This window comes from Coturnix japonica, unplaced genomic scaffold, assembly GCF_054131305.1.
Source record: "Coturnix japonica strain WE unplaced genomic scaffold, WE-NBRP24 Scf199, whole genome shotgun sequence".
NCBI lineage: Eukaryota > Metazoa > Chordata > Aves > Galliformes > Phasianidae > Coturnix > Coturnix japonica.
The window spans coordinates 32228-42772 of NW_028189102.1; the positions used below are offsets into that span (position 1 = coordinate 32228).

The following is a 10545-nucleotide window of genomic DNA, read 5'->3' on the forward strand; positions in this document are numbered from 1 at the left end:
GGGGACTGCCTTCATTATGTGCCCTTATATGTGCTTACAGCCCCATATAGGGGGTGATTGTGGGGTATGAGGGGGTAATTGGGTTATCAGGGCCGGGGGCTGCCTTCATTATGTGCCCTGCTGTGCTTACAGCCCCATATAGGGGGTAATTGGGGTATGAAGGGGGGACTGCCTTCATTATGTGCCCTTATATGTGCTTACAGCCCCATATAGGGGGTGATTGTGGGGTATGAGGGGGTAATTGGGTTATCAGGGCCGGGGGCTGCCTTCATTATGTGCCCTGCTGTGCTTACAGCCCCATATAGGGGGTAATTGGGGTATCAGGGGGTAATTGGGGTATCAGGGCTGGGGGCTGCCTTCATTATATGCCCTTCTATGTGCTTACAGCCTCACATAGGGGGTAATTGGGTCCCTGCCCCATAGCTGTATGGCACGGCTGGGATGCTGAGCAGGGGTTTATTAGGGCAGCAGGGCTGGGTGGGGGGGGGCAGCTCAGTGTCTGTGTCACCTCGTGGTGCTGAAGCTGAAGCTCGTGCCCTTGTGATGCCCCCCATGGAGCTGGTCTTATCACCATGTCTGGATGGGGGGGGGCTGCAATGGGGAGGGCTGATATATCCCCAAGGGGCCCTGAATGGGTTATGGGGGGGCACGAGGGCACAGCTGGCAGCCTATAGGTGTGTGTATGGACATAGGGCTGATGTTTGCACACTGTGTGTCCCTGTGCCCTATAGATGTGTTAGGTGTGCTCTGCTCACATCCATACCCCTTCCTGAGCCCTATTCAGTGCCATACCCCTGCACCCACAACCCATATCTACAGCCCTCCCCATATCCACATCCCATATCCCATATCCACATATCCACATCCCATATCCACATATCCACATACCCACAACCCATATCCACAGCCCTCCCCATACCCACATCCCATATCCACAGCCCTCCCTGCACCCATAACCCATATCCCATATCCACATATCCACATCCCATATCCCATATCCATACATCCACATCCCATATCCCGTATCCATACACCCACATCCCATATCCATATATCCACATCCCACATCCCATATCCATATATCCACATCCCATATCCTATATCCACATATCCACATCCCATATCCCATATCCATATATCCACATCCCATATCCATATATCCACATCCCATATCCATATATCCACATCCCATATTCCATATCCCACATCCACATCCCATATCCACACACCCACAGCCCCCCCTGCCCCCACATCCCACACCCCCCACCATTCCCATTTCCCCCCCAGTTTCTGCCCCCATTCCCACCCATGTCCCCCCCCATCCCCACGTCCCTCCCTGTCCCCCCCCACCCCCCCCTTGCTGCCCCCCTTCCTGGCCCTATTCCTCCCCCCCCCGCCTGCAGCTCCAGTTCCATATTGGGAAGCTGCCCTGCACAGCGCTGGGCCCTTTGCCAGCCCTGGGATGGCTCCATTCCTTGCACCCCCGACACGTGTGTGTGCCCCGGGGTCACCGAGCTCTGCCCTCCCCCCCCCATTATAAAACACCCCCCCACCCTAAACCACCCCCCCCCCACCCTTGGGTGCCCCCTGTGTCACCCTATGGGGATGTCCCCCCCCACTCAGCCCACCCATCTCTCATCCCAGCCCCCCCAAACGCTGCTGTGCCCCAGCAAAGGGGGGTGGGGGGGGCAGGGGGTGACGTGGCCCCATAGCAGTCCCAGGCTATATAGGGGATGGTGGTGGTGGTGAGTCAGGCTTGGGGCCCCCCCCTGCCCCCCCCCCCCCCCCCAAGCCCTGCAGTGACTCAGGGACGCCCTGGCCATACTTAGACAGGGGCACCCACACCCTGACCCATAGGCATCCCTGGGTGGGGCGGGGGGGGTCCTTTGTATGGGGGGGGGGGGCGTCCTTTGTATGGGGGGGGGGGTATCCATAGGGTGTCTATGGGGTGGGAGGTGGGGGGCTAAGAGGGGTCCTGGGGGGGGGTCCCATGGGGTGTCCTTTGTATGGGGGGTGATATCCATAGGGTGTCTATGGGGTGGGAGCTGTGGGGATGGGGGGTTGGGGGGAGCCCATGGGGTGTCCTTTGTATGGGGGGGTTATCCACAGGGTGTCTATGGGGTGGAAGGTGGGGGGCTAAGAGGGGTCCTGGGGGGGGGCCATGGGGAGTCCTTTGTATGGGGGGGGGTATATGGGTGTCTATGAGGTGGGAACTGGGGAGGTGGGGGGCTAAGGGGGGTCCTGGGGGTGTGTGGGGGGGTATCCATAGGGTGTCTATGGGGTGGGAGCTGAGGGGCTAAGGGGGGAATGAGGTGAGGATGTCCATTGTATGGGGGGGGATGTCCATAGGGTGTCTATGGGGTGGGAGCTGGGGAGGTGGGGGGTGATGGGGCTGACAGAGGGGGGGTGTTCTGGGACTGGGGGGGTGGGTGGAGGGATGGGGGTCCCATAAGGATGGTGTCTATGGGGTGGGGGCACCCAGGGCTGTCAGCCATGGGTTGATGGGCGCATAGAGATGGGACTATGGGGCTGTCCTGGGAATGGGGGGGGGCACCGAGATCCCCTATAGGGACAGAACGGGGGGGGCACTGAGTGTGCACAGCGGGCCGGGCTCACAATGGGGCCGGGTGTGCAAAGGGGCAGGAAGGGGCTGCGGCGCCAGCATTGTTCAGAACCAGCCACGGAAACGGCCCCATTGTCCCCACGGGCACCGTGCCCGCGTGGGCACACGCACAGTTACACACTTATTTACACACTTATTTACACACTCACACCCCCCTCGTGTGCAAACCCAGCACCCAAAGCTGGGCACAGCGCTGCGAGCGGCGCCCCATCCACCACACAGCGCGGGGGGGGGGGGGCATCCCATCTCACCTTATAGGGCACAAAGGGACACCCCCATATCCCCCCCCACCCCATAACCCCCCACCCCATAACCCCCCACCCTATATCCAACCCCATATCCCACCCCCCCTAATTCCGACCCCCAGCCCAGCTGTGCCGGCCGCCATTGCATCAGCGGCGCAGGAATGCGGCGGCCCCGCAGCAGCCGGCAGAGGCCCCGACCCCCCCCCACCCCATAGCACAGCCCCCCTCCCACCCCATAGCACAGCCCCATTGCAGCCATATGGGATCGGCTCCAGCCCCATTGCCACCATTTCCTTCCCGGAAGCGGCTCCGGCGCCCCCCCCCCGGTGCAATGTCCCATTCACGTCCTGTGCCCCCCACCCCACACTGCTGCCCCATATGGACACCCCCCCCCCCCCCCATAGTGCCCCATGTCCCTTCATTGTCCCCATATTGTGTCCCCTGGGCTCTCAACCTCCTGCCCCATCCCCCAGCAGTGTCCCATGCCCCATAGCCCCACGCCCCCATATCCCTATATCCTCATGTCCCCATGCCCCATAGCCACACAGCCCCATATCCCCATGTCCCTGTGTCGTATAACCCCATAACCCCATGTTCCCAAATCCCCATGTCCCTATATCCCCATGTCCCATAGCCCCATATCCCTATATCTCCCTGTCTCATAACCCCATATCCCCATGTCCCATAGCCCCATGTCCCCATATCCCCATGTCCCATAGCCCCATGTCCCCATATCCCTATGTCCCATGTCCCTATATCCCCATATCCCCGTATCCCCATGTCCGTATATCCCCATGTTCCTATACCCCCATGTCCCTATATCCCCATGTCCCCATATCCCCATGTCCCCATATCCCCCCCCCCCATTCCCTCATTGCCCCCCCTTTCCTCCCCACACCCCACCGCTCCCATCCCACTGTGCTACCCCCATTCTCAGTGTCCCCATATCCCCACTATCCCCACATCCCTTATCAGTCCCCATATCCCCACTATCCCCATATCCCTTATCAGTCCCCATATCCCATATCAGTCCCCATATCCCTTATCAGTCCCAGTGTCCCTTGTTTCCCCCCCCCCCCCCGCCGGGGGAATCCCGTTGCTCCGTGTCCCCCCGGTGATTTCCTTCCCCCCCCCCCCCCGGTCAATCCCTGTTCCCACTGTCCCCATATTATCCCATTGTCCCCCGTTATCCCGTTTTCCCTATTATTCCACTGTCCCCCATTATCCCATTGTCCCCCTGTTACCCCGCTATCCCCATTATTCCACTATCCCCATATTATCCCATTGTCCCCATATTATCCCGCTGTCCCCCATTATCCCGTTGTCCCCGTTATCCCACTATCCCCATATTATCCCGTTATCCCACTGTCCCCCCGTTATTCCCGTCCCTGTCCCCCATTATCCTGTTGTCCCCCATTATCCCACCATCCCCCATTATCCCTCTGTCCCCCCATTATCCCGTTATCCCCATATTATCCCACTATCCCCCCATTATCCCATTGTCCCCCTATTATCCCTCTGTCCCCCCGTTATCCCGTTGTCCCCATTATCCCACTATCCCCATATTATCCCATTTGTCCCCCCATTATCCCGTTGTCCCCCCATTATCCCTTTATCCCCCCGTTATCACGTTATCCCCCTATTATCCCCCCGTTATCCCCCTATTATCCCGTTATCCCACTGTCCCCCGTTATTCCCGTCCCTGTCCCCCCATTATCCCGTTGTCCCCATATTATCCCGTTGTCCCCATTATCCCACTATCCCCATATTATCCCTCTGTCCCCCCATTATCCCGTTATCCCCATATTATCCCACTATCCCCCCGTTATCCCGTTGTCCCCCGTTATCCCATTATCCCCCCGTTATCCCCATATTATCCCCCTATTATCCCGTTGTCCCCCATTATCCCGTTGTCCCCATTATCCCACTATCCCCATATTATCCCATTGTCCCCCCATTATCCCTCTGTCCCCCCATTATCCCGTTATCCCCCCGTTATCCCTTTATCCCCCCGTTATCCCGTTATCCCCCTATTATCCCCCCGTTATCCCTCCTTTCCCCCCGTTATCCCCCCGTTATCCCGTTATCCCCCTATTATCCCCCCGTTATCCCTCCTTTCCCCCCGTTATCCCCCCATTATCCCTCTGTCCCCCCGTTATCCCCCTATTATCCCCCCTATTATCCCTCCTTCCCCCGCCCGGTGCCGGTCCCGGGGCGCCGTTCGCTGACTCCTCCCCGTTGAGTCACATCGGGGCGGAGCGGGGCCGGCCCGGACCCCGACCCCCCCCCGGGCACTTTCCGCGGTGACTCCGAGTCGGCGGCTCCGCTGAGCCGGGCAGCCCCGCTCCCTTATGGCCCCGCCGCGATGGCTCCGGTTCCGTTCCCGGTTCCGTTCCCGGTTCCGTTACCGGGCGCTGGTCCCGGTGCTGGTATCGTTATTGCTGCCTCCATCCGCCGCTTTCAACCTGGACACGTCGAGGCCCTTCGTTTTCCGGGGGTCTCCCGGTTCCTTGTTCGGTTTCGCGCTGGATTTTTACCTGCCCCGACCCAACAGGTACCGGGGAAATGGGACCGAACCGGGACCGAACCGGGACCGAACCGGGACCGAACCGGCACCGCCCCGACGGGAGAATCAACGGGGAGACGGGAAACGGGACGGGAGGGGGGGGGGGGAAAGGGAACGGGGAGCGGCCCCGGGGCGGGGATGGGACGGGACCGGGATATGGGAACGGGAACGGGATATAGGAATATAGGAACGGGATATGGGAATATAGGAACGGGAACGGGAAACCGGGACGGGATATGGGAACCGGGACTGAGTAACGGGAACGGGATGGGGAAACGGAAACAGCCCGGGAAGGAAGGAGGGCGGATGGGGGGCGGATGGAGGGGGGGGGCTCAGTCCTGTCCCGGACCCCCCCCACACCCCCCAGGCGGCCCCAATGAGGCGCCCCCCCCCCCACCCCCCGTCGGGGGTCCCGGAGTTTCCTGTAACCGGAGCCTGGAACGGCCTCGGGGAGGGGCTGGGGGGGGGGGGGGGGAAGGAGCTCGGCAGGACCCCCCCCACTAAAAGCAATGGCGGTGATGGGACCCGCACGGTGCCGCCCCCCCCTCACCGGGGACCCCCATCCCCCATCCCACACGCAGCCCATTGCCCCCCTTTATGGGCCCCCCCCCCATCATTGATCAGAGGCACCAACACCCCCCCCATGACACCCCCGTGTCCCCACATTCCCATTGACTGACCCCCCCCCCCCATGTCCCCACATTCCCATTGACTGACCCCCCCCATGTCCCCACATTCCCATTGACTGACCCCCCCCCCATGTCCCCACATTCCCATTGACTGACCCCCCCGTGTCCCCACATTCCCATTGACCGACCCCCCCCATGTCCCCACATTCCCATTGACTGACCCCCCCCCCATGTCCCCACATTCCCATTGACTGACCCCCCCCCCCCATGTCCCCACATTCATTCCCATTGTCTGACCCCCCCCCACTGTGTGTGTTCTTGTCCCCCCCCACCCCATACAGTGTCAGCATCCTGGTGGGGGCCCCCAAAGCCAACACGAGTCAACCCAACGTTACCCAGGGGGGGGCGGTTTATCACTGCCCGTGGCCCCCCAGCAGCGACTGCACCCCCATCGACTTCGACCACATCGGTAATGGGATGGGATGGGGTCAGTGGGGTGGGGATGGGTTAAATGGGATGGGGTCTATGGGATGGGGTCTATGGGGTGGGGGTGGGGTCTATGGGATGGGGATGGGGTCTATGGGATGGGGTCTATGGGGTGGGGATGGGGTCTATGGGATGGGGTCTATGGGGTGGGGATGGGGTCTATGGGATGGGATAGGGTCAGTGGGGTGGGGGTGGTATGAATGGGGTGGGGATGGGATCTATGGGGTGGGGATCAATGGGGTGAGATGGGGTCAGTAGGGGGGGGATGGGGTCTATGGGATGGGGTCAGTAGGATGGGGTCTATGGGATGGGGATGGGGTCTATGGGATGGGGTCTATGGGATGGGGATGGGGTCTATGGGATGGGGTCTATGGGATGGGATAGGGTCAGTGGGGTGGGGGTGAGGTCAGTGGGATGGAGGTGGTGTGAATGGGGTGGGGATGGGGTCTATGGGATGGGGATCAATGGGGTGAGATGGGGTCTATGAGATAGGGTCTATGGGAGGGGGGTGGGGGTCTATGGGTTGGGGTCAGTGGGATGGGGTCTATGGGATGGGGATGGGGTCAAAGGGATGGGGGTCTATGGGAGGGGGGTGGTGTGAATGGGGTAGGGAGAGGGTCTATGGGATGGGAATGGGGTCTATGGGATGGGGATGGGGTCTATGGGGTGAGGGTGGGGTCAGTGGGATTGGGGTGGGGTCAATGGGGTGGGATGGGGTCAGTGGGATGGGGATGGGGTCTGTGGGGTGGGGGTGGTGTGAATGGGGTGGGAAGGGGGTCTATGGGATTGGGATGGGGATAATGGGGTGGGGAGGGGGTCTATGGGATGGTAATAGGGTCTATGGGATGGGGGTGGGGTCAGTGGGACGGGGATGGGGTCAATGGGATGGGAATGGGGTCTATGGGATGGGGATGGGATCTATGGGGTGGGGATGGGGTCAGTGGGGTGGGGGTGGGGTCAATGGGATGGGGATGGGGTCAGTGGGGTGGGGATGGGATCTATGGGGTGGGGATGGGGTCAGTGGGGTGGGGATGGGGTTGGGATGTGGGGATGGGGATGGCTGAGGGGGGGTTGTCTTCAATGGGGATGGGGGTATGAGAAGGAATGGGGTGGGATATGGGGTGGGATATGGGGACAGGGAATGGGTTTGGGGGCAGGACACACCGGGTGTGGGACCGGGATGTGGTCAGCTATGGGGTGACACAGGGACGGGATATAGGGACAGGATATAGGGACGGGTCACAGCCAGGTATAGGGACAGGTATGGGGCCAGCATGGCCAGGGGGCAAAGCCATATATCCCCAGCCCCCCCCTGCTCCCCATCCTGCCCCATAGCTCCGTGCCCCCCACGTTGTCCCCCCCCCGCGGCGTCCTTGGCCCCATAGCAAAGCTTGGTTAACCATAAACCCATGGGCACTTTGGGAGGGGGGGGTGAGTGCTGGGAGGTGGGGGGGGGTTGTGGAGCTGTTGACCCCTCTATGTGCTCCCCCTCCCCCTATAGGGACCCGCACCCACCCCAATGACTTTGGGGGCAACGGCACCGAGACCCCCGACCCCATGGAGTATAAATCCCTGCAGTGGTTCGGGGCCACCGTGAGGGCACACAACGCGTCCATCCTGGTAATGGGGGGGGTCTAATTGAGGGGGGGGCTCTATGTGTGTAGATGCAGACCCCTCCTTGTGCCCTATATTTACCTGTATCCCCCCCCCCCACATTCAGGCCTGTGCCCCCCTGTACAGCTGGCGCCCCATAAAGGACGAGGGGGGCGCGACCCGGTGGGCACCTGCTTCCTTTCCATTGGGAACTTCTCCAAGTTCGTGGAGTACGCGCCGTGCCGCTCAGGTGGGACCCCCCCCACATGGGACCCCCCCCTCATCCACCCCCCCACCCATGGAACCCCCCCATCCAACCCCCCCACCCACCTATGGGACCCTCCACACACATGGGACCCCCCCCAGCCACCCCCCCACCCATGGGATCCCCATCCACCCACCCCCCCCCCGTGGACCCCCCCCCCATCCACTCCCCCAACACATGGGACCCCCCCCCCCCAGCCACCACCCCACCCATGGGACCCCCTCATACACCCCCCCCCACCCACCCCTGCACCTATGGAGCCCCCCCCACCCACCCATGGGACCCCCACCCATCCACCCCTCCATCCATGGGACCCCCCCCCATCCGCCCACCCATGGGACCCCCCCACCCACAGGACCCCCCCCAACCACCCCCATACCCATGGGACCTCCCCAACCATCGGATCCCCCCAACCACCCACCCATGGGACCCCATACACCCACACCCCACCCATGGGACCCCTCCCCCAGCCACCCCTCCACCCATGGAACCACCCCCCCTCATCCACCCCCCCACCCATGGGACCCCCACACCCCATCCACCCCCAACCCATGGGATCCTCCACCCATGGGACCCCCTCCATACGCCCCTCCACCCATGGGACCCCCATACACCCACCCCCCCCATACACCCATGGGACCCCCCCATTCACCCCCCTACCCGTGGGACCCCCTCCACCCATGGGACCCCCCAATCCACCCCCCCACCCACCCATAGGACACCCCATCCAACCCCCCCCATGGGACCCTCCTCCCGTGGAACCCCCCACCCATGGGACACCCCCCATTCACCCCCATACCCATGGGACCATTGGGAGGTGACACCCCTATGGACCCCCCCATACACCCTGGGGTGACCCCTTCACTGTGGGACCCCCCCCATTAGACCCCCATGGGACCACCCCCCCAAGCATCCCCTGTGCTTGGGATTGGCGGGGGAGGGGCATCCATGGGACCCCAACCCCTCCCTCAGTCCTGACTTGCAGCCCCCCCCCATTTATTTCTCTCCCCACAGATCTGAACTCCGAAGCTGGGCAGGGTTATTGCCAGGGGGGGTTCAGTGCTGAGTTCACCCAGGTGGGGGCTGGGGGGGTATTGGGGGGGGGGTATAAGGGGACGTAGGGGGGGTATAAGAGAACATTGGGGGGGTTATAAGTGGTCGTTTGGGGGGTATAAGGGGATATGGGGGGGGTATAAGAGGACATGGGGGGTTATAAGGGGTCGTGGGGGGGGTATAAGGGGATATTGGGGGGTATAAGGGGATATTGGGGGGGTTATAAGGGGACATGGGGGGGTATAAGGGGGCATGGGGGGGTATAGGGGGATATTGGGGGGTATAAGGGCACATTGGGGGGGATATAAGGGGACATTGGGGGGGTGTAAGGGGATATGGAGGGGTATAAAGGGACATGGGGGGGTATATAAGGGGATATGGAGGGGGTATAAGGGGACATGGGGGGGTATAAGGGGACATGGGGGGGTATAAAGGGACATGGGGGGGGTATATAAGGGGATATTGGGGGGGTATTGTGGGGATGGGGAGGTCCTGGATCCCCAGGCCTGGGGTGGGGGGTGGGGGGGTAAGAGGGCAGGATGTGATGGGGTAAATGGGGGGGTAGTGGGGGTGTAGGGTTGTATGTGGGGTATGGGGGGGGCACTGGGGTCTTTGGGCTGAATGGCTTTATCTCTGCAGACGGGACGTGTGCTCCTGGGGGGGCCTGGCAGTTCTTCTGGCAAGGTGAGACCCCCCCCAGACACCCCAAATACCCCTCCAAGAACCTATATACCCCCAGATACCCCTCCAAAAAACCCCCCAGATAACCCCAAATACCCCCAGATACCCCCCAGTTACCCCCCAAATACCCTCAAGCATCTAAATACCCCCAAATACCCCCAAATACCCCCCATATACCCCTCCAAGTACCTAAATACCCCCCAAATACCCCCCTGTTACCCCCCAAATACCCCTCCAAGCACCTAAATACCCCCATATACCCCCCAAATACCCCTCCAAGAATCTAAATACCTCTAATACCCCCTATATACCCCTCCAGGTACCTAAATACCCCCAAAATACCCCCCAGTTACCCCCCCATATACCCCTCCAAGCAGCTAAATACCCCCCAGATACCCCCAAAT

The 10545-nt window shown here is 61.5% G+C and overlaps 1 protein-coding gene across 1 annotated transcript; it reads left to right on the top strand.

Annotated features, from left to right (window-relative positions):
- Positions 1-5126: 5126 nt before the first annotated feature.
- On the top strand, positions 5127-10144 carry LOC146750992 (integrin alpha-5-like). The gene is made up of 6 exons (XM_085535854.1): positions 5127-5422; positions 6405-6532; positions 8051-8169; positions 8270-8392; positions 9422-9483; positions 10100-10144. Exons 1-5 carry the CDS (start codon positions 5220-5222, stop codon positions 9425-9427), a joined length of 579 nt encoding a protein of 192 aa, XP_085391980.1. The 5' UTR covers positions 5127-5219; the 3' UTR covers positions 9428-9483; positions 10100-10144.
- Positions 10145-10545: the final 401 nt, after the last annotated feature.

What these genes read in the sequence shown, in the direction of transcription:
- LOC146750992 (XM_085535854.1), top strand. Translation starts at nt 5,220, where the DNA reads ATGGCCCCGCCGCGATGGCTCCGGTTCCGTTCCCGGTTCCGTTCCCGG. An exon ending in CATCGACTTCGACCACATCG is followed by an intron (nt 6,533 to 8,050) that starts GTAATGGGATGG and finishes CTCCCCCTATAG; the next exon opens with GGACCCGCACCCACCCCAAT. An exon ending in CACACAACGCGTCCATCCTG is followed by an intron (nt 8,170 to 8,269) that starts GTAATGGGGGGG and finishes CCCCACATTCAG; the next exon opens with GCCTGTGCCCCCCTGTACAG.